The 24,221-nt window shown below is 45.9% G+C and overlaps 1 protein-coding gene across 1 annotated transcript in view; it reads left to right on the forward strand.

The window, feature by feature from the left end:
* Positions 1-1,558: 1,558 nt before the first annotated feature.
* LOC144150161 (uncharacterized) overlaps positions 1,559-24,221 on the forward strand; it is a 104,899-nt gene continuing 82,236 nt past the window's right edge. The window contains exon 1 of the mRNA XM_077682001.1: positions 1,559-1,620. Coding sequence (XP_077538127.1) covers positions 1,601-1,620 — 20 coding nt within the window. The 5' untranslated portion in view covers positions 1,559-1,600. The remainder of the gene's footprint in view (positions 1,621-24,221) is intronic.

Raw genomic sequence — 24,221 nt, forward strand, 5'->3', positions numbered from 1 at the left:
AAGGATGCGGCTATACTCGCCTCATCAACCGCATGGAATGCGCAGGGGTCTATCTGGACTGATGCAAGGCAGCAATACGCACCTCTTCATAAGATTGATCCCAAGTGCACCTTCAGAAAGCCACCTGGACATAGCAAGCGCGAGGAAGCCATTCTGCATAGGTTGCGCTTGAATATGGTCTACACGGGACATTACCTGTACAAAATCCAGCAGGCATCTTCACCTGTTTGTTCCAGATGTGACTCACGAGAAGATATACATCATGTTATATGCGTGTGTCCAAAGTACACCATGCACAGACAGAAACTCATATTATCTTTGTGCAGGCAGCTTGGTGCGGGACTTGAGCTAAGGGCTGTTTTGGGTCCACAGTCGGGTCCCAGTCAGGCTGCGCGTGCAATTAAAGCTATTTTGGAGTTTCTTCGGACCACAGAACTGGACAGAGTTTTGTGATTGAAAAGTTTGGCCGCATCAAATGACATCTTTTCGTTTTCACATTATTTTCTCTTCTTTTTCTTCTCGTTTTTCTTCTCTCATCTAGCTTAGCAAGCAAGCCCGACGGCTCGGCTAACATGGCTGGTTTTCATTAAAGTTATTCTCTCTCTCTCTCTCTCTCCTGGCTGCATGTATTCACGCGAAGATGCCACATACTCGCGTCGGGTTTGTATTTTGTGGAATACCCATGACATGCTTCGTGCCCACATAGCAGCGGATAGCACTTGCCAGGGTCGAGGTTTCTCGCAGTTAGTACACCTTCTAACGAGGTCCAGCATAGAACAATTGCTGGAGGAAATCGAGAACCTCCGTAGCGCCACGCATTTTCTTCTTGTGAGCCTACTGTGGAGCACAGATTTATGTGCACGTAATACTGTGCTCCCCAGTAGGCTCGCTCACTGGGCGGAGATCCTGCTGCGGAGCCTTCGAGTTGGGGTGGCCTTATCCCCATATAGTGACTAATGCTTGGCTTGCTCACTGTTACACGCTGTTTGCGGACTGCTGCTCGTTCCGTACGCTCCCTGCGTCAAGAGGTCTCGCTTAGTAAGCACCTGTTATGGACTTTCCCATCACTTAGAAACGATGTATGCAACCTCTCCGAAGCACAGGAACCCATGTAGTGTGACATGCAGATCTTCAGCGTGGATATGGTGACCGAAGCACCGGTCTATTCCGGCAAATTCGGGGAAAACGAGAGCAGTCTTGAACATTTCACGACTTGTATTCCGCAATTAAATCGCTCGCAAAAAAGTAGTGAGCTGGGTCTTTTATTCCAAAAAATGCAGCAAATGAGTGTGAAGACGGTGGGTGGAAGTAAATTCATCTAGAAAATGCCCCTTGCGCTGATGGCACAAGACTGCGCTAACGGTCTGTCCAAATTGCTGCAAGAAGAAAAGCTTTCATTTGATCTAGAAGTTGAGATAATTTATCAATAGGCACTAACAAAAAAGAAGTGCATAGGTTCGTGAACCTTGCAAAAAGGATAACTTGCTTGAAGGGTTCTACTCTGATATGCCGCAAGGGGCGTCTGCGATATCTTTGGGGCCTTAGCTGCTATAGGAAACGTGGCCCGACAAGTTTTACAGTCCGCCGAGCTGAGAACAGCATGACCGTAGTCAACGAAGAGTAAGCAATTCTTTATTTTCCTCGTTTTCTTTTTTTTATTGCGTGCATCAGTACGTCTTAGCGATGGAGGCACTTGGCGTAAAGGTGGCCCGGCTTTTGTCATAGTCAACCTATGAACCATCTGGAGTTATATTGGCATGTCATAACCTCAGTTGTCAACTGTGTGAGGTGCAGTAGTTGCTGTTTAATTTCTGAGCGGGCCGTGAATATTCCGCTACAATGGGGTTTGCGCTTTTTAAGCGGAAATACATTCGAGCACAAATTCATTATGGGTGCTTCAGTGATCCTTCTGGTGTGCTGTATAAAGCGAGACTTGAGGCAAATAAGCTGCTCAAAGCTGATTTAGGACAGGGGCCGAGTTTCAACGACATTCCGTTTCAGTCACTGCAGGCCGGGCACTCCTGTAACACACAGGGCTATCTCCCAGTCAGATTTCTTCGTTTTGATTGCAATATTATTGATCGACTGCTAAAGGCACCATGTTGTTCGGCGTCTGCGTCCAGCAAAAAAAGGCCTCCTTGGCCAAGCTTACGTTCATGGTTCGAGCCCAAGTACGTTTACGTTTTTTTTTTATTTTCCGGCATTTTTGTAGAGAAACTGCTCAATTTGATCAGTTCTACGCGTTCTTCTTGTAAACAAGGGTGGTTCTGCGTATAGGTCAGTTTTGGTGTAGGGTAGAGCCTATCACCACTTTTAATTAACGTTCTTCATTGCTATGGGATTGTCCGGCCTCCAGAGCTTTGGAAACGGAATGCCGCAATGTTCCATCCAATGCTGCAAACGACGGTCACGACATTCTCATCGGAAATAACGATTTTTATGCGAGAAAAAAAATGAAGCCGTGCAACAGTGCTCCTTACCGCAACCTCTTACGACTCCTCGGCCCGATCGGTTGCAGTGATCGAGTAAACTGTCTTTGCTCCTAGCGTTTTTTTGCGTTTTTTGCGTAACCGCTCCAAAATTTTATACACCTATTTTGCTTTCAAGAGTTTAAAACAGCGGGTAAATGCGCCTCCATCGTATCTGCCGTGCGCTGTTTTGGTTCAGAAATAGACGTTAAGTAAAGGAGCCTCCAGGGTTGGTGACATGTAAGGCCATGAAGTGCATAACTGCGGAAGATGTAAGCTGTCAGTAGCCTCACCGCTTGTCACCAAAAAAAAGTTTATTACTTGCACAGTTACTTTTAGTACGCAAGTAATAATGGTAAACTGCATCAGTTACGGGAACTGTGTTAAATAATTTATAATAAATAAAACCTACAATGAAGAAACGCGCCCTTCCTCCCCAGAGCAACGACGAGATGTCCGCGTCAAAAACTTTCCGAGCTAGATTTTCACCGAAAATAAACCGATGAATCAATTTCAAGATATCACGAGGGATGTTTAAAACTTGCTGACAATGCGGGGCGAAAGCCTATTTTGAGCTTCTGTCAGTTTGTGGTTGAACTCGGAATTTAACCTTACGGCTGTGCCAGGCCCCTCTTGGCCCTACCGCTGGACGGCATGCTCGAAAGCTTGTCCGACTCGCTAGCGTCCCTCCGGAGCCCCCCATTCGCCACAGCCAGCAGTTTAATTTGCCTAGGAGGCTCGTACAGATGTGTGGCAGCAGCGTACTCTGCTCCGTCACTGCTAATTATTTTTCCTACCTGTGGATTGTCTGTATCTCTCATAACCTTCCTCACACCTGCTCTAGCGCTGCTCTTTCCCTTTCCCGCGGCGCACTCGCTATATCGCCCTGTTATTTTCTGCGTCTCACAATTTTTAGCTTGTGACATTGTGTTACAGGAAACATAAACATATTTATTTATTTATTTATATACCTTGAGGGCCTCTAGGGCATTACATAAGTGGGGTTTATACAGTAATCAGTGACAACAGTAATTTTTAGCAAGAAAAGAAGAAGACAAGAAAACATGCGCAGGATACACAGTCGGTCAACCAAAATAAGCAAAAAAAGAACACAGCAACGTTTTTACAGGCGAGCACATTGAAAAAGCTGCACGACACGTTGTACAGCAGCGAAAAAGTGGCAATGGCTAAGATTGTGGAATACATTCAAGGAACGCAAATAATGCGTTCCTTCTTGAGGCCTTCTTGTTCAAGAGATGTGTAAGTTTATTTGGTTCGAGTCTAAAAGGTGGTTCCCGGCCCGTGCTCGCCTAATCACAAATGACACTACACCCAGGATTACAGATAATGGTTAGAGTACCCGCGGCGGACGTTCACTGGCTAAGAGCTCGTGCTGTTAAGCAGGAGTACGCGGGTTCAATGCGGCCGTGGTGGCCCCTCTTGTAATGGAGGCGAGAAGCAAATAATGCAAGTGTGTATAGATTTCAGCGCACTCTAGAGATCCTCAGATGCACAAAATTAATCAGGAGCCATCTGGCCCCCGTGTAGCTTTTGTGCGTTAAAATTCAAAAGCAAAGGATCACGATAGAATAAGGGTGAGATTTACCAGGTCTGCCCTTTTGTTACTCATGATATGCGAAAAGAATTAGGAAATGTATCGTCATGGATAGCTGTATTCCAAGTTTTAAGTGTTAGCAAAACCTAACTCATTGCTTCCCATTTCAAATGATGGCAAAGAAACTTGCCTGATTATTAGTGGTAGGCGCTCGCCTAACGAAAAAAAAACAGCGAATATTTGTATAAGCAAACAGCGAACTGGCTCAATCATCTGCGTGGGTCGCAAACTCTTTTTATGTGTCCACGCAACTGGTATCGAGAAAAAGGGCGGAGGGTAAATAGTACACATGAGAAATTGAAGTGATGTGAAGCGGGAGAAGGGAGCAAATGCTCTTTAAAAAAGCTCATGGCTGTAAGGGAAGAGAAATGCATTTTTGTCTCATGATGGGGGTGGGCAAAATTAAGAGTTCAGTTGCCCCATAATCTTAGTTCGGGTATCTATAGGCCACCCGAAAAAAGTGTATTGATTCGTGAGTATTTTTGAAGGAAAAGCTGACATCCACCTAATTACAGCCGCACGTCCACAAAGGAAAGCTACACAGCTTTCTCGAAAACATCGCAGATAATTCTGATTATCGAATCTTCATAGTGCGGCACCCTGATACGGTCCCAAGTAGGAATTCTGATATCTCACGGGACACCTCAGCTATCGAAAGCGTCGGTTTGGAGGTCGGTGTGAAGGTCGGTGTGAAGGTCGGTGTGTCGGTGTGCCCGACCGCGTTCAGGATGACAGAGCCAGCAACTATTTTTTACTTTTTTATTGAGAAAAACTACGGACGAAGGAGGCAGGATGGGCGCGGAGTCACAACTAAGCGCCTGCGCCCGTCCTGTCCCCTTCGTCCGCGTTCCATGTTTTACGCGCAGTTTTTGTAAAATTTGTGAGTCTGCGTCCGTCCAATCTCTTTTGTCCTGGTCCTTTCTTTTACGCGTAGTTTTTATATTTGTGAGTTTCCACACGTCGTGTCTTTTATGACCTGGTCCTGTCTTTTACGCACAGTATTTCGTAATTGTATGTCTGCGCCCTTAGGTGGGTGCACAAAGAGCAGCACAACCGTAATCAGAATGAAAGAGCTAGCGGCCATTTTTCAATACTATTCGGTTGAAAAACTGTGCATGAAAGACAGGCACGGAACAAACCAGGGAGGACGGGCACATACAACTACGCGCCTTCCCGCTCTGTGTCCTTTGTCCAAGTAATATCTTTTAAGCCCAGTTTTTCTACTTACAAATTGTTAGTCTGCGCTCGTCAGTATCGTTTCTATAGTGCTGTATTTTGTAGGCAGTTTTTCTACTTGTTGGGAGTCTGCGCCCGTCCATTCTTCTTCGTCTTTATCCTGCCTTTTACCGCAGTATGTCTTTTTAAGATGTGTAAGTCTGCGCCCTGAAGGTCTGTGTGCAAAGAGCAGCATGACCATGTTCAGGATGAGAAAGTGAGCAAGGGTTTTCTTCTTCTTTTAATTATAAAAACTGCGCATACAAGACAGGACTGGGGCAAAGGAGGCAGGACGGGCGCAAACTCGCAACTAAAGGAATGCGCCAATCCTGTCTCCTTTTCCAAGTCCTATTTTAAAAGCGCAGTTTTCTACAGTTTTCTACTAAAAGTTGTGAGCCTGAGCCTGTCGAGTCCTCTTTGTGTTAGTCCTGTTTTCCACGCGCAGTTTCGCAGTATTTCTTCATAAACTAGCGCTGAAATGAATTTGTCAAGCTCCCGTTTATGCTTTCACTGCATAGACTGGCTCAAATAAGCACAATTTTCACCGTTTATCCGGACGATAAGGCAGAATTATGTTAATAAGCGTGAAAGAAGAAAAAATAGCATGCGCGGTTTGTGGTGGCCGCACCAACAAACAGCAGGGACCTCTGTAAAACGCGCTACGTGATTGGAGGGTACAAGATTCGCATTCAAATATGTTTAGGTTTCGGTTGTGTGAAACATGTTTGGAATCCCACGTTATCATTGGATGGACATTCTCGAGATCTCATAAATGGCATACCACGTTTCTGCCATGTTGTCGGCTGTAAAGCGCGTCAGATAAGCCTACAAGGACGGCTTGTAATCATAGCAATCACTAACCGAGGCGTACGCAGTGCGTGAACGCCCTCCGCGTCAGCGCAGAGCTCGAACGTGATGCGCTTTACCATCCTCTTTGGAGCTTGCCTGGCGCACACCTGTTTCGCAAACAGCGTGTTCGCACCAGGCCAAGGGTCTGCTGACTTGGGACTGTGCCCACTGCCCGCACTCAGTCGGTGCCTATGAAAACAGCACGCCAACGAGACCCGCTAGCGCGTCTGCGTCAATAGGCGCGTGTTCTGCGAACTCGCTCGTGAGCAATGAATGTTACAGCTGAAAAATGGCGAATTAAGTATAGAAAACATCGGCCAAAAACAAAAGAATCAACTTCAAAAAAACGTTTCGGAGATATCTCCGTTGGGATCCTAAGATGCAAGGCGCGGTAGTAATGCTTTCGACTCCCACAGAGCGTTTTCATACTCAGTTGCTCCATTTCCAATCTATGCTTCAGCAGTACTACAAGTGATCGAAAAGAGAAAACTAGCAACGAGGGTTTTATATCGCCTCGCACAAGAGAGAGAAAGAGTCTCTGCGCTTTTATGGCTTAAAATGTCAGCCCGAATGAATGCGGATGAGAGGTGTTGATAAGTATTGACGAGGAGGAATCAGTGTCAGTGTTTCTAAATGTTTATTCTGTGTTGTCTATATCAGGATGAACAATTTTGCCTTTTTTGAAGCGACAGAGAAAGAGAGATATCTTTGTTCAGGAAGAAATAATTCTGGAAGGAAAATGGGGTAAAGAGATGGCAGGGAGCTCAAAGGTGGAGCCTGAGTCTACGGCACCAGATGCAGCAGCTCCTTTCCTTGGCCTTTCAATCACCTCGCGCTGATCATGAGGTAACTAGCTGGTCTAAGCTCCCTTGTATGTCTCGAAGAAATGGAATATGTTAATTGAATTGTCCCCTACCCACACCCTTGGACATGGCCAGGTTGTGTGCAAGCTGGTGGCTGTTTCCCCTATTTTAGCACAGTTTTATGTTAAGTCTGACGTTTCCACAGAATACCTTAACGCTGATATATTTAGATGTTCTTGGGGTGGTTTTTCGTCAACGGAGTTTCTAATTCTTCGGCATTGAGACGTCGTTGGAGCAAGGGGAAAGATCGTGTCCTAGGCCTAGCATGACAATTCGTTCTTAACGTTTTTCGTTGTAAGTGTGGTAGTTGTGGTGACAAGAAGCACGGTACGGCAGTTCATGCGCCTTTTGGGCAGTGCGTCGTGCTCTTCCAGACCATTGGGTCTAGGTGTCCTGGTGACTATAACTTTTCCTATTGTGGATGGGAATATGTCACCGGAGCGCTTAGGTATTCTTGGCTGTTCTTGGCTGTTTCCTTTTTTGGCACCCTATTCATTTATTTAGTCGCTTCATTCGTTGCACCGACGGGCGGCGCTTTCGCTCTTTTCTCTTCTGCTGCCATCCTGTCCGTCTGCTCCTCCCGCTTTCACTGTGGGCACGTGTAGAAGTTTTGTAGTATGCCTTGAAGATGAAACTTTTGGTGTCTGTGAGTGCAAAAGTGCTAATAATGTAAGAGAAACTGAGAAAATGACACAACGCGTGCTTCGATGCTGTGCTGTGGGGAAACTCGGAGAGGAATAGCAGAGCGAAATTTTCCCGCTTCCGAGCGGACGGAAGGTCAGCACACTTTTTATTCAGTCAAAGTTATCAAGAAGCAAGCGCTATCCTTATCAAAAAGGTCGCAGGGCGAGCCGACAAACCTTCTGCTGTTGCTTTACAGTGAATTTTTTTTTGTTTGGTACAACACATTTGTCAGTAATGTTGTAAGCGTGTGAAGTTACTTGTCGACAGTTTCTTATGAGCAGATTCATGCCAGCCGACACGCAAACGGAAATTTCGCTTCGGTATCGGTTTGGTCAGCTGTTGCTCTTCATTTTCTTTCCACCAGAGAAAAGCTTGGAATTTATGTTCGCCTAATGTGCTTAAATGCTTCTTCGCCGAACTGGTTTGGGTTTAGAGCATTCCTACGATCAGTTTCTTATAGTGACATTACCACCTTTGAATGTTTATTAACATGAAAGGAGCACCGAAAAGTATTTACGTGGCAGCTGATCACTTGCATTCCGTGTTACGAGAAGTTCGAGTTACCTGCGCGACGGCCGAGCTGCACTCCGCTTTTCAACCTGTGCAACGACACATTTTTTGTACCGTCAAGAGAGTGAAATGCTGGGCTCGTTGGTTCATATTGTTCAATTGTTTGTCCAGCGGTGTTCTGTGTGTGCCTCCTCTTCTCGTCCTGCGACCTACTCGCTTGTTTCCCCTTTTTTGTGCCTTGTTTGCACTCTCAATATTCGTCTCGCTTTTACGTGTTGTTTTTTGGTATCCATGGTGGTATTTCTTCCGTTTACTAGGTGTGACGTACGGCGAAATTACGCATAAAATTCGCTAGCTATAAAAGGTCTTTCTTGCTAGCTAGTTTGCGAGAATAAGAATATGGAGCGGTTGTTAATAGTGGCGAAATGAGCTGGTCATCCCCCGTCATAATCATTTTATTATTCACAAACATGTGTTTTTATGAAATACCGTTTCTGTAGAATTGTATTGTGTACAGCAAATGAATATGGTGACCTCTGCAGCAATTTTCTGTATACGATGAAATGTACGAAGATGTCTCTTATGTTTGTGTAACCGAGACAGAATGCAGATATTTGTATTTATTACACCAGATACATAGCTCTGTGCTATTTTGGCATGTATTTAACTTCGCTTACGATACGTTCCTAATAAAATCAGTGAATAAACCAAATTTTCCGCCTGCTACTTTTTCTGCCCCAAACAAAATTTTCATGCTTCTGGCGTGCTGGCTCGCGCGTATTCAACTAAGAAAGATATCCAAACAAATGTTTTGTGCACGTGCTGAGCGTCTAAGCAAATTAGCAAGTCAAAGCTGTCGAAAACAAGATGTGTAGCAGCAACACAATCTGAAAAGCCAAATGCAAGCGGTGTCCTGTCTTTCACGCGCAGTTTTTGTACTTGTTTTGGGTCTGCGCCCGTCCTGTCTCCTTTCTCTTATTCCTTTCCTGTATGCGCAGTGTTTCTTCTTAAAAGTTGTGAGACTGCACCTGTCCCGTGTTTCTATCCCTAGTTCTGCCTTTCACTCGCACTTTATTCAACTAAAAGTTATAAGTCTGCGGCTATCCTGTGTCCTCCGTCTTAGTGCTGTCTTTTACGAGCAGGTTTTCTGCACCAAAGCTGCAGCACCAACTAGCGCAACAACAAGTAAACTGAGAGTTTTTTGCTACTTGCTGCAATTTCGCTTTGAAACTTTGAATGGTAGTGCCGACGAGGCGTTGCTGCGATATAAAAATTCTAGCTTCGTATTCCGTGGTAAGCCATGAGGAACCTACTTAGACATTGCGATGCCCCTGCTTTAGCTGTGATGTGCACACCGATGAGTCTCTTTTGTATTATGCTTACATGGTCGTAAAGTTCTCCAAACTGTGTTGTGTGTGTACTTTGAGTGAGCCTAAAAAGATTTGCCTCTCTAAAATACATTTACCGCACTTCATTAAAACTACTTAAGCGGTTGGCATCATTGTAGTTTGAAGCGGAAATCATGACAAAAGCACTTAACAAGAGCGCTCTCAAAAAGTATGAGAGTTGCAGCGGAGCTAATGGAAGAATCGTAGCGGGCATTGAACACAAGAAATTCTTTCTTCGTGAGCAAAAATGAAAGAAGGTATCAGCATGCCTTGCGGTGTGGACTGCTTTAGATAAGACGTTTTTGTTTTTCTAGGAAATGAATGACAAGGAGTTACTTGTAGGACGTCGAGATGACTGATTCCATTTGAGATGAAATCGCTGATTTCTTAGTAGAAGTGTGTGTTTACACAACAAAATGGGTCGGTTTGTTTTAATCAAAGCGGAACAGGTGCCAGGAAACTTTCTCGCCGTGTCTACCAAGATCTCTTTGCGGGGTCAGCCTCGTCTGTGGCTCCCAGCAGAAGTGATATTTTGCGCAACAAAGGCGCCCTTAACCGTCCACCGGAACACTGGACTTGGCAGTGAGCTTTCAACTGTCAGACAAATTTCTTTCAGACAAATGCGTTCTTTTTGTGTGTATCTCTGTGTTGGAGCAGTCATGTGTATCCCAGCCTTTTTTTCATATCTCTTCATATCACCTTCGCCCTCATCTGGTGTAGCAATTCCGGATAGCGCCGGACTGGTTAATGATGCACGGGTCTGTCGCTTTAACCGATGGATGGGGGCCCACAAGCTCCAAAACGTCGTCTTCTCGCTGCACGAGGTAGGAAAGACGTGGTTTCTTAACCACATACACACTACCCCAGAATGGGCCAGCTTTACCCAAGACATCCGGAAAATTTTCGGCAGCCTATTCGTCCACTGAGACGTGGCCAAACGAAAGGTTGGGTCTCACACCCAACAGCCTGATGAGAGATTCGCCTCATACATTGAGGACGTCGCTCTCCGCCGTCGTGTGGATGAAAAAAAAAAACAGGCTGACAACCTGCGCCATAGCTTGAGGGGGATAGCGACATTTGCATTTAACGCCCTTTGTATGCGAAATCCGCCAGAGTTAGAGACGTACGCACAACTTGTGAACGGCTGTACCAACTGAAGTTCATAAATGCTTGGACCACTCACCATCATGGGGACTCGGACCTGCGCAGTCTCATACGTACGATCGTACGCGAAGATCTCCAGCACCATGACGCGCCTTGCTTCCACGTGACCATTGTAACAATAAAGCGCCTGAGTTTGAAGATATTGTCAGAGAGGAGCTAACATTCGTAAGGGTATATTCACTCACGACTCCTCCTCTTGCAGCCATCTGTGTGCAGTACTACTCTGCGATTGCGGCGGCACCACCCTTGCAGGTTGAACCACCATCGGCGTAGGCGCATGTGACGATTGAAGCAGCCCCTACTTTCTCGGCTTATTACACCGCCATGCATCCCGACAGCCAAATTTTATTGCGATCGCACCTTGTGTTTTTACTATGGAATTGTGGGCCACGTCGGCGGCTTCTGCCGTCGGCGTCAGCAAGTAGAAGAGGTTGCCCTCCGTAAGATGGCGACTACACCAGCTTTCCCTACAGATATGGCATCCCGAACGTGCTATACCGCCGCGCCGCCCATCGTCGCCTACAGTACCACTCGACCCCCCTCCCAGTGACCATCCTGCACGACACCGGTCACCCTCTCCGTGCCGTCGTTCCTTGTCGGCCCTCCGCCCTGCCATCAGCGCAACTAACAGCCAGCAGGAAAACTACCTACTGTGGTTTTTAGGGGGAAAACTGCACTAGTGGGGAAAACGACAACTCCTCCAGACAGAGCCTCGAACACTGTCAAAGTCGATGTAGAAGGAGCTATTGTCGATGCACTTGTCCACAGAAGAGCCAGTATTTCAGGGATTGATGAAAATTTGTGCTTGGAACTGCACAAACTGAAAACGACGTACAGTGGCCCCACTTGTGTAATGAACCAAGGTTCTATCGAACCTACAGGATATTGCACAGTGAATGTTTTCATTGATGGAATTCGGCACCACATGCAGTGCGCCCTACTACCGCATTGCATTCATCGGCTCATTTTAAGAAAGGGCACCCGCTATTATCTCCTGTCACTTCACAGACATGAAACGGACGAATGCAGATGATTCAAGTGTTCCTGGAGAACCGCATCAGTGGTTAGCAGCCAGAGGGGATAAGGTCCTCGGTCCTGCCTGCGAGAAAGTCATATCCGTTAGTTCCACTCAGTTTTGCGATGGTGACGTTCTCATCATTACCTGTCCTCACTCTCTTCCTAAAAGTCTGGGGATCGCTGCGGGTCTAGCGCGTTTTTCACAAGGAACAGCTGCTCTTCTCGCGCTTAACAACAATTGTAAGCCAGTGATCCTAGTTTGGCGCACCACAATTGCTCCTCCGGTTGACTCTAAAGTTAGCTGTATTTTCACTCTCTGTGTGGTGCCATCTCGCACTCATCTTCATTCTGACTCTCCTGACTCTGCTCTAACCGCCACAGGAGTTCTGACCTCTCCCCGGCTGAGACTGAGACTGGGGCTTCTTAACCAACACAAGACTTTACTTCATTTAATTGTACCCATTGGCGGATACAGAGAGGGGGGGGGGGGGGGGGATGTCCGGATGTCCTGACCCCTCACTTAATTTTTTTATTTATACTCCAAAGAAGATGACCCCTAAGGTCGTACAAAAGGTCTAGGAGATGGTTCTTTTATATTTATTGAAGTTTTGATTTTCCGAAATGTAGGTGAATAAACAAGGCTACTCCTCCGCCTCTTCTTCCTCACCATCATCACTAATAGAAGCTGACAACTTTTTCAGAAAAAAACTTAAATGCGCCCCTGATTGTATTGCACTAGGTCAGACGTCGGTGGCAAAGCATCATAGCGAAACCGGCGAGTATCGCATTATTCCCCGCCGTCGTTAACATGCATCCTCACCAGAAAGGAACGTTAGGAGTGACGCTACCAAAATGCTTCCGCGGAACATAATTCTGCCATCAACGAGCTTCTGGTCACCCCAGTTCTGCTACTGCAGAAAGAGGACGGATCGGAGCGATTTCGCGTCAATAATTGCGAATTCAACACAATTACTCGAAAGGCGTTTAGCCGATCCCACGGATTCATCACGTCCTTGATTGTATACAATTCGCTGAATAGTTCTCACGTTTTGATCTGTGCTCGGGGTGCTGGCTTGCACGAGGGCGATAAAGAGACCACCGAGCTTGTTACCACCAATGGGCGTATGAATTTGTCGTCCTGCCATTTGGGCTTTGGAACACCCCTGCAACATTTTAACGAATGATTGATACTGTCCTCCGCGGTCTCAAGTGGAAAACATGCCTCTGTCCCTTCGGTGGCATCGTCATATTTTCTTCAAGTTTCTCTGAGCACCTGAAGAAACTGGATGGAGTTCTAACCTGTCTATTCAATGCGGAGCCTCAGCTCGACACTAAGAAGTGCCGCTTCGCTAGTCCAAGCATTATTTTTTGGATATCACCTCTTTCTCATACCAATCCTCATCATCATTCGTGGTGCTGGAGTTCTGGGATACGCTCGGAATAAACACGCTGGGCCGACTTCCTTTGAGACGCCCCTCTTGTGCAACGGCTGTCCTTTACATAGCCCTGAATACAAGTGTAACTTACGCACGCTTGATTCGCTAGGTTCTAAAGGTAACACGTGAAAAAGACAGTCAATGGAACGAGGAGAGGAAAACTCGCAGGTGACGACTGAGTAACCGCTTATCTAAACAAGGATGGGTTGTATTTCGTAGTAATAATGCGAACGACGTTGTTTTTAGAACGCCTCCTTGTGTTCACAGTACTACTGGCCTTAAAAAAAAACATCAACATATTTGTAATCTATACGAAACGTGATTCTAAAGAACGGGTAAAAACTTCTTGGAGAGGCGTCCGTCCAGCTGGGGACGTCAGGAAGCTGCGGATAATGGTTAATCACAAAAGTAACGATAGGGCGGGTAGCGAATTATGCTTCCGGTGAATGTACTCTGTTCTTGCGATTTCAACGGGCGTATGTCCTGGCGTGAGGTTAGGCTAACGTTTCGTGCTGCCCGCTAACGACGCCGACGGCTAGCCAGACAGACTTACGTATACAGTGAGTATGCACATGCTTGGCACATCGAAGGTCTTAATGTTACTCCTTTCTCATGTTAATTAATCCTACATTTTCGCCTCAGGCACCCATTGGAAGAGGCGCTCAGCCATAGCAGAGAAAAGAGAAAAAAAGCAAATGAGAAAGAAATACTTATCCCTCTATGAGGTGCCGTCTAATTCCGCATTCCAAAACAAGCCTCTTTTTGTGTGCGCGTGATTCGGAAGACTTTGCCATCTAAGCATCATTATTCCGGATGCATCTAATCAACAGAATATTACATGCACTTTATGTTCTGGTGTAAATCTCGCCTTTGTGGTTCGCGGCCATGCGACGACGTAACTTTCACTCAGCTGTGATGCTGGGTTCTGAAGGTTAATTTGTATCTCTTCATATCAGGACCTTCCGCTACTGAAGTATGTGTACGGTACCCTGGTTCCGGTGCCAGTCCCAGGTCAATGGAGCCGCTTACCGGCAGCTGGACTATTATATATAATAAGCACTTGGGGCTGACACTTTCCACCCACCTACCCTTTGAGGCAAAAAATTTTGCCTACGCAAAAAGGGATATTTCACTTGCATTTAATCTCATCTTTCTGGTGCAAGTCGCTCAAATTACTAAGGAATGTATAATTATTCGGTTATTGGCGTTGTTGGCGTCACAGTGGACGTTCATTTAACGCCTTTAATATATGAAGAGAAATTTTTTCTTTGAGGCTGCATCAGAGTAGAGTCAGCGATTTAGCTATATTGCGGGGCCCCCAATATCGGCGTGTCCGTTCAGCCGTCGGAAACCGACGCTTTCACAATGAAGATGCCATAGGAAGTGGTCATGTTCACGTCCGCGTGCGGCGCGTAATAGGAGCTAAGCGTTCGAACGGATATCTTATCAGCTGACGGTAGCTGAGTTTCCTTTGTGTGCTCCCCGCCAACATTTCGAGATATCCGCGGTCACCAGAAAAAAACGTTTCGAGATAAATGGAGGCCAAATACATGGCGCCTATGGGAGGTAAATGCACGTCAAGGAAAAGTTTCGACCTAACCGATATTTCGAGCTATCCTTGTTCGAGCTAACAAGGTATTACTATACTTCATCGTCCACCACCACGCTCTTCGTCGAGCGCTCCCTCGTCCTTGAAGACCTGCATTGCTTTTTCTGTTGCTTGTTTTTCTGGACAATTGCATTCTCTCCTGGCAGTGCGGCGCCCTTCTCTATAAGCCGCTTTTTCTAGCGTCGGGATTTTCTTTGCAAGCCCCAAAAAGATGCGGAGACAGTTCTAGCGCCGCCCCCGCCGTGGTTGTCAGTTTTATCACCACAGAGGTGTCCCGTTGCAACGCGGATCGAGTGAGTTCAGGAGCAGACGACAGTGGTTTTATCGGCGACGCTGTTTGCTCAAACGCTCTCTGCGACGTGCGCTGGATTTTTGTTTTTCTTTTCTTTTGTGAGCCCCTTATGTTGCGCAAGCCTACGCGCAATCCCGGAAACGTATGTGAGACTAGGCGCTTGCCCTGTAACCGTTAATTCTATTGCTGTTCACAAAGTTAACACTCTTGTTCTGACCTCTACATACAATTTTTTAAACAATTATTGGTTTTGAATATATGCACCTTCGTCATTAAAATACCTACGTCCCTAGTTTACCTTTTTATGGAGCAGGGGTATTAACCTTCCTTGCTCCGGATTCCTGGGCGATCCCCAGCGTGGGTATACGCGCGGCCGCGCGCTTTCACGAGAGGCACACTCACGTGCGCTCGGCATTTTCTTCGGATTTTTTGTGTTCATTCACGGCGCAACCAAGAGCGTAAACAGTCTCTGCTGTTAAAATAATAAAACAATTGAATCCATTGTTGTGTTTGTGATAATCACTCCCGGATAAAGACTTTACGGAAAGCGCACTTTACCACCACGCTTCATAGGCACGTTGCTATCGGCGGTACGAGAGGTACGCAGGCGTCATAACGTGTGTCAGCGCGGTAGAAAAAGATGATTTCTATTGGCCAAAGGTTGACACAGACTACCCATCAGACCATCTAATATTCAACAGTTGAGTCCCAGCTGGTCAGTTGTTTGGAGCCGGCTAAAAAGGAAGTTCTTCTTGTCCCGAACTCATGTTTTTTTTTTTTTTGACCTGGTGTAGTATTATTTCATAAGCAAACACTGATCGGTTTTCCTCACACGGGTTTCACTTTTGACACTTTTATAGATGTTCTCGAAAGTTAAATTGGATATCCCGTGGTCATGCGAATCTGTGAAGTACATAAAAGTTCTTTGTATTGCTTACAAGCGGGCATATTAATTCGTTTTGAAGGGACGCGAAATAAAAGAAGGAGTTGTAGTACTATTGATCCGTAAAAAAATGCTGGGTATGTGGATGAATTTTACAACATGGGCACTTGTTACAGGCAGAGCAATTTGCTTTACCTACGACTACTTTCCAAGAAAAATCTTGCGACACTTTCGGGGAGACAGGTAAATTGGTAGAAAATAAATAAGACATTCAATATACTACGATACAGTGTGACTAGAACGCCCAAGTCTATAAAAAAATCAAGAATACCTGCGACGGGAAAATTCGGACTAATCACTAAAAGGAGGCGCAGTACTCCATCTGCCGGATTAGCAGAAGAAAAAAATTCAGGGGAGCTGGCACTAACGCGCAAGAGTCTAATGGCGAAGCTGGAGGTTGTAGGTGAGCATTGCTGGACATATAATTACGTTTCAGTTTCATTGTGTATTTACATAGTTGCCGTAATTGTGATTGTATGCATCGAAGAGGTCCTCGTCTTCTTCGCGGTGACTGGTGGATGCAAAGGCATCCCCAGCATCGTAGTCTTTCACCATTTCTTCGTCATCTACTCGAGGCAGCGTTGCGGGATCTGCAATTCGTCTCGGGAAGGATTGGCACACTTGTAGCCACGTCTCCAGTCACATATAATGGCTTCTCGAGATTATTTTGTTATTTTGTCTCATAGTTAATGCTTAGTGTTATGTATCGCCCTTCTGTAATGCATGCAAAGGAAAGCAAGCATCAAATAAATAAATAAATAAATAAAACAATGAATAAATAAATGAATAACAATAAATAAATAAATAAATAAATAAATAAATAAATAAATAAATAAATAAATAAATAAATAAATAAATAAATAAATAAACTTCCAGAGGCGCAAGTTTTCCTCCGACGGGTTGGGAACCCTACGCATTCAACCTTGACCAATAAAATATTTATTGCCCTATTCGTTGCAGTATGCAAGGTTTCCTGTATGCATGCTACCATTGCTACGTTATTTGTTTGAAACAAATTATGGAACTCTAATTTTACGCCTTTCCTTGCGTGAACACAGAGGAATACAACTGCAGCCACCTGAAGCAGGGCGTCATTCGCAACGCGTCTAGTTTTTGAACGTAGTATAACATTAGAAGAAAATTAAGTTCTTTTGGACTATTAAGTGGTGTCGACGTATACTCATGAAAACAATATTAAAATAGATTGAAAATGAAAGTACCTGTTCGCTCCTTCTTAGGATCAGCCCTGCGCAAGATCATCAGAAATGTTGATCGAGCAGAAAATGTCTTTGCAAGAAAAATGGGCAAAAACTGGACATACTTTTTTGTGAAGGAGTTATATTAAATGCTCCTGAGTGTTTTGTTGAGAACCAAAACGCTTCGTAAAGGCATTCACACCGGTTTTATATACATCAAAATTGGTCAAGCAACTCTTATAAAAATAGCTTATAAAAGCGGCGCAATTTATCTCTCTGAAATTCAACCCACTAAAGTATGCGCCCTCCGCCGCCCCCCCCCCCCCCCCCAACTCCTCTTTCCCCGTTTATTACAGGTAAGCCGCCCCACAGAGGATATCAGTACCTGGACAATACAACTATTCAAGCTCTACAAAGAACTGAATATTTTCTGTGTTCGGCAGTAAAAGAGGCACAGCAATTAAAGGAACGACAATTTGTGAGCACTGTTTAATAAATGAATTTTGCTGTCAACTGAGGCTGGTAATTAAGCAAGGCTGCGCTGAAAGCTTGACGGCTGGTGGTTGCGCGCTAGCTCACTTTGATATGGCTACATTGGACCCAAAATGCTGGGTTTGGGCTGCTTCTGCACTGCGCGAATGAGTCATCTGCTTGCGCGACATGCAGTGACCGGCTTCAGTACAGGTAACGTACTGTGGCCGAACTGCAATGCCCGTAGCACGGCCGTATTTCCGGTAGCTTTAGTCCGGCTGGAGTACGACGACCGCATCTCGGCTGTCCTCCGGCGGCCGTACTTCGGCCGTACACGGGTGGCTTTGGAATGGCCGGAGCCCTACGGCTGGAATCTGGCCGTATGACCGTAAGCCGGTCGACTGGCCGACGGACACTGGCCGTTGGACAGCCATGGGAGTACGGCCGTATACGGCCAAAAGGCCCACATTTGGACATGGGCCGAACATGGCTGCCGGAAAACGGCCGGACAGAAAATCACCGGCCTGTTTTAGGCCGAACAGTTCTGTGCTGCCTGGGTAAGGCGTTGCGCTGCTGAGCACGAGGTCGCGGGTTCGATTCCCGGCCGCGGCGGCCGCTTTTCTGATGGAGGCGAAAAGCAAAAACGCCCGTGTGTACGAGATTTCGGCGCACGTTAAAGATCCCCAGGTGGTCAAAATTAATCCGGAGCCCTCCACTACGGCGCGCCTCATCGCCTGCGCTGCGTCGGCGCGTTAAACCCTACAACAATCAATCAATCAATATAAAATATATATATATATGGTGTGTGTGTGTGTGTGTGTGTGTGTGTGTGTGTGTGTGTGTGTGTGTGTGTGTGTGTGTGTGTGTGTGTGTGTGTGTGTGTGTGTGTGTGTGTGTGTGTGTGTGTGTGTGTGTGTGTGTGTGTGTGTGTGTGTGTGTGTGTGTGTGTGTGTGTGTGTGTGTGTGTGTGTGTGTGTGTGTGTGTGTGTGTGTGTGTGTGTGTGTGTGTGTGTGTGTGTGTGTGTGTGTGTGTGTGTGTGTGTGTGTGTGTGTGTGTGTGTGTGTGTGTGTGTGTGTGTGTGTGTGTGTGTGTGTGTGTGTGTGTGTGTGTGTGTGTGTGTGTGTGTGTGTGTGTGTGTGTGTGTGTGTGTGTGTGTGTGTGTGTGTGTGTGTGTGTGTGTGTGTGTGTGTGTGTGTGTGTGTGTGTGTGTGTGTGTGTGTGTGTGTGTGTGTGTGTGTGTGTGTGTGTGTGTGTGTGTGTGTGTGTGTGTGTGTGTGTGTGTGTGTGTGTGTGTGTGTGTGTGTGTGTGTGTGTGTGTGTGTGTGTGTGTGTGTGTGTGTGTGTGTGTGTGTGTGTGTGTGTGTGTGTGTGTGTGTGTGTGTGTGTGTGTGTGTGTGTGTGTGTGTGTGTGTGTGTGTGTGTGTGTGTGTGTGTGTGTGTGTGTGTGTGTGTGTGTGTGTGTGTGTGTGTGTGTGTGTGTGTGTGTGTGTGTGTGTGTGTGTGTGTGTGTGTGTGTGTGTGTGTGTGTGTGTGTGTGTGTGTGTGTGTGTGTGTGTGTGTGTGTGTGTGTGTGTGTGTGTGTGTGTGTGTGTGTGTGTGTGTGTGTGTGTGTGTGTGTGTGTGTGTGTGTGTGTGTGTGTGTGTGTGTGTGTGTGTGTGTGTGTGTGTGTGTGTGTGTGTGTGTGTGTGTGTGTGTGTGTGTGTGTGTGTGTGTGTGTGTGTGTGTGTGTGTGTGTGTGTGTGTGTGTGTGTGTGTGTGTGTGTGTGTGTGTGTGTGTGTGTGTGTGTGTGTGTGTGTGTGTGTGTGTGTGTGTGTGTGTGTGTGTGTGTGTGTGTGTGTGTGTGTGTGTGTGTGTGTGTGTGTGTGTGTGTGTGTGTGTGTGTGTGTGTGTGTGTGTGTGTGTGTGTGTGTGTGTGTGTGTGTGTGTGTGTGTGTGTGTGTGTGTGTGTGTGTGTGTGTGTGTGTGTGTGTGTGTGTGTGTGTGTGTGTGTGTGTGTGTGTGTGTGTGTGTGTGTGTGTGTGTGTGTGTGTGTGTGTGTGTGTGTGTGTGTGTGTGTGTGTGTGTGTGTGTGTGTGTGTGTGTGTGTGTGTGTGTGTGTGTGTGTGTGTGTGTGTGTGTGTGTGTGTGTGTGTGTGTGTGTGTGTGTGTGTGTGTGTGTGTGTGTGTGTGTGTGTGTGTGTGTGTGTGTGTGTGTGTGTGTGTGTGTGTGTGTGTGTGTGTGTGTGTGTGTGTGTGTGTGTGTGTGTGTGTGTGTGTGTGTGTGTGTGTGTGTGTGTGTGTGTGTGTGTGTGTGTGTGTGTGTGTGTGTGTGTGTGTGTGTGTGTGTGTGTGTGTGTGTGTGTGTGTGTGTGTGTGTGTGTGTGTGTGTGTGTGTGTGTGTGTGTGTGTGTGTGTGTGTGTGTGTGTGTGTGTGTGTGTGTGTGTGTGTGTGTGTGTGTGTGTGTGTGTGTGTGTGTGTGTGTGTGTGTGTGTGTGTGTGTGTGTGTGTGTGTGTGTGTGTGTGTGTGTGTGTGTGTGTGTGTGTGTGTGTGTGTGTGTGTGTGTGTGTGTGTGTGTGTGTGTGTGTGTGTGTGTGTGTGTGTGTGTGTGTGTGTGTGTGTGTGTGTGTGTGTGTGTGTGTGTGTGTGTGTGTGTGTGTGTGTGTGTGTGTGTGTGTGTGTGTGTGTGTGTGTGTGTGTGTGTGTGTGTGTGTGTGTGTGTGTGTGTGTGTGTGTGTGTGTGTGTGTGTGTGTGTGTGTGTGTGTGTGTGGTGTGTGTGTGTGTGTGTGTGTGTGTGTGTGTGTGTGTGTGTGTGTGTGTGTGTGTGTGTGTGTGTGTGTGTGTGTGTGTGTGTGTGTGTGTGTGTGTGTGTGTGTGTGTGTGTGTGTGTGTGTGTGTGTGTGTGTGTGTGTGTGTGTGTGTGTGTGTGTGTGTGTGTGTGGTGTGTGTGTGTGTGTGTGTGTGTGTGTGTGTGTGTGTGTGTGTGTGTGTGTGTGTGTGTGTGTGTGTGTGTGTGTGTGTGTGTGTGTGTGTGTGTGTGTGTGTGTGTGTGTGTGTGTGTGTGTGTGTGTGTGTGTGTGTGTGTGTGTGTGTGTGTGTGTGTGTGTGTGTGTGTGTGTGTGTGTGTGTGTGTGTGTGTGTGTGTGTGTGTGTGTGTGTGTGTGTGTGTGTGTGTGTGTGTGTGTGTGTGTGTGTGTGTGTGTGTGTGTGTGTGTGTGTGTGTGTGTGTGTGTGTGTGTGTGTGTGTGTGTGTGTGTGTGTGTGTGTGTGTGTGTGTGTGTGTGTGTGTGTGTGTGTGTGTGTGTGTGTGTGTGTGTGTGTGTGTGTGTGTGTGTGTGTGTGTGTGTGTGTGTGTGTGTGTGTGTGTGTGTGTGTGTGTGTGTGTGTGTGTGTGTGTGTGTGTGTGTGTGTGTGTGTGTGTGTGTGTGTGTGTGTGTGTGTGTGTGTGTGTGTGTGTGTGTGTGTGTGTGTGTGTGTGTGTGTGTGTGTGTGTGTGTGTGTGTGTGTGTGTGTGTGTGTGTGTGTGTGTGTGTGTGTGTGTGTGTGTGTGTGTGTGTGTGTGTGTGTGTGTGTGTGTGTGTGTGTGTGTGTGTGTGTGTGTGTGTGTGTGTGTGTGTGTGTGTGTGTGTGTGTGTTCAAGCTACGATTTACTTGGTGGGCAATGAGGGATCTGCATATATATTTGGTTGCCTTACTTTATCTGTGAACTTCGCGCCATGAAGTATTCCATGTTTTATTCTTTGATAACCGCTAAATTCTTCCAATCGCCGGTGGATGGGTAGTTTTAGTGAGCCTAAAATATACTCGTAGGTTATAACCTTCGATGGGAATCGCATAAAAGCTGCTTCGGTGGCTGGTCGGGCAGCCGCATCAAGCGAGATACGTGACGAGAAATGGCCACAAAGAGTGGCGATATCTCTGCTAAAAAAGAAAAGCGTCCCACTTACTGACTAGCAGATTCATTAGCGCGAAGCCGGAACTGCTGGACCGCACTTGAAATACCGTCATGTTCCCTAGTACGTCTTGTTGTTCAGAGATTCTACCCTTAACGGCGCACTGGGGAAATTATTTTCACATGGTCGTGATTGTCGCTGCGCCATCGATGTTCTTTTTGGTGATATACATGGTGTCACAGCTATCATGCGCCAAAATTTCAAAAAAGAGCCATGGTGTAACTCGAACAAAACCTAGCGCATAATATTTCCAGTAAATTGGTGTAGGGGCGAGTAATGTTTTGTAAATGAGATTTAATTAATTTATTATATAAATATTTACCTCGAGAAGTAGTGCCCTCATCATTAAACAGCCAATTTGAGACTTGCAGGCACACGAGAGAAAATTCACGTGCGGTATTTTTAGCGATGAACTAATTTCGTGCAAATACCTCTCACTGATAAAGAAACCGCGCGAAATACAGTTAAACCTGGATGTTACGAATCTGTATGTTACGAATTTTTGGATTTATTTAGTTTGTAAATTCCCCATTGGTTGCTGCATTAAAACACATGCGTTTGCGACCTCAATGTAACGAAGACGTCACGACACTTTACCTTGATGTAACGAATTTGTTACGCTGATGAGCCATTGATTTGGCACTTTTTCTAAAAGTTCGGCTGGACAAATGCACTAATTTAGCGACATTCGCCGGCCCCGCAAACTACCGTGCGTTTCCAGTGCGTGAGTGCGGTGTCGGTAGGGTGCTAGGCCTGCTTGTCGGCGTGTGGTCGCGCGTCTCCACTGCGATCTGTGCTATCGGTACGTCGGTGATGAATTCTTCTGCCAGAAAACGAAACGTCTTGTCTTTTCAAGACAAGTTAGCACCATCAAATGCCGTCCCCGCAGGCGAGAAAGAAGAACGTCGGCCCCAGGTAGTGCAGTATGCCAACTGGCACCCTCTCAGCAATTTTGAGTGGATCAAAGAGCGTCAACTTCGCAGAAAGGCGCCCTTACAGCATATGTTAGGTCCTTGAAACGAGTTAAGGCCCCGAAAAATGTCAAAATGCAGAAGTAATACTTAAGTACCGTTTACGAATACGGAAGTAGGTGCCCTTGCTTTATGGAGCGCCGTGTACTAAGTTCACGGGAAAGCAGGAGAAGGAACTCACGCAGTGTTTCACTGCAAAAAAAAAACCGTTAAGGGTCGCTTCACCAGCAATTATCACTGGTATTTTGGTTTCATTTCTGCCTCATTCACGCAAGCCATAGCTCGAAACATACATGTCACAAAAAACCTGCATCTAACGAAAAATTAGAAATTTTTGCCGACTTCGTTATGTAGAGGTTTAACTCTATGAAAAATACCTCGTCACGGCGCTCCCTCGCGCATCATAAATCAGTGCCCTCCAATAACCTGATTGAAAGCAACTGCTTTTCCCGTCACACGTCCAAAAAGAAAGCGCATCTCCTTGATAAGCAACAGCACGTTTCGCGGGGCGTGTTTAAGAGATAGGCAAAAACTCGGTCACGATGGCTCCTTTCTTTCTTTTCTTTATTTCATTCTGGCCAACTCAGACGCAGATTGTTCGAGGGCATTGCTTTACGATGCACTGGAAACAGGCGTCACGTGGAAATTTTCATATTCTGCTGGGTTTCTTTATGTCAGAGTAAGAGAGTACCCAATTAGTTCGTCGCTGAAAACACCGCCGTTAGATTCTTTTCGTGTGTACCTTTAAGTATCTCATTGACACTTCTATGATTAAGGCACTACTTCTCGAGTTAGATAACTAATTACAATTAATTAGCTGACTCATTAACGAAGGAATACTAACCGGAACACCTCCATACTGCAAATATTATGCGCTAGGTTTTGTTCGAGTAACGCCTGCTCTGTTTTAAAATCTTGGTGCATGGCAGCTAGAACACCCTGTGTGTGGCGCATCAAATTTTCTCAAAAGTATTTTCAGGGTTTCGCCCTAACCAACCCATCTAGTGTAAATCTGCGTTGCGGATTGCATGCTTTTCCGTACATACGTTTGACCAATTGATTTCTGAAATAAGGTTGTTGCAGATAACTACTACTAATGCAAATGTACATAAACCGTTCTAAATTATTTCGCAGGCAGATACCTTTAAAAGGGGAAAAGAGCCAGTATTTTTATACTAAACCATTAACATTGTAAACATATACTCTGCAGGTCCCGGAGGTTTGAAATGTAGTTAGCGCATTCGTATCATGCTCGGGATATTCGGTAAAGCTAAATAAAGAAAAACCCTACCGCTTAGAGGGTGAAAAGGGCTTAAACTTTGTTTCATTGATTTCTCCATACACACAGGCCCGTTGACATGTTTAACTGATTTTGATGGTAGAGATTACCTATTAGGATACATAAAAATGCTTCAAAATGCTTTCGTAAAAGGTTTGGCCAACAAACCTAAAAATAATTTTGGTATGTTTTAAATACGCGTTATCCAGATTTTTCCAGAATTCACCACCAGTTCGTGAAGAAAGTCGAGAGAGTTCTTATCACAGTCTTTCGCTAAGCCAACTGGTTTATGAGGAAATGTATTAGTTTTTGACAG

The sequence above is a fragment of the Haemaphysalis longicornis genome, unplaced genomic scaffold (genome assembly GCF_048455015.1).
Source record: "Haemaphysalis longicornis isolate Haplotype H1 unplaced genomic scaffold, Haemaphysalis longicornis Haplotype H1 scaffold_8, whole genome shotgun sequence".
Lineage (NCBI taxonomy): Eukaryota > Metazoa > Arthropoda > Arachnida > Ixodida > Ixodidae > Haemaphysalis > Haemaphysalis longicornis.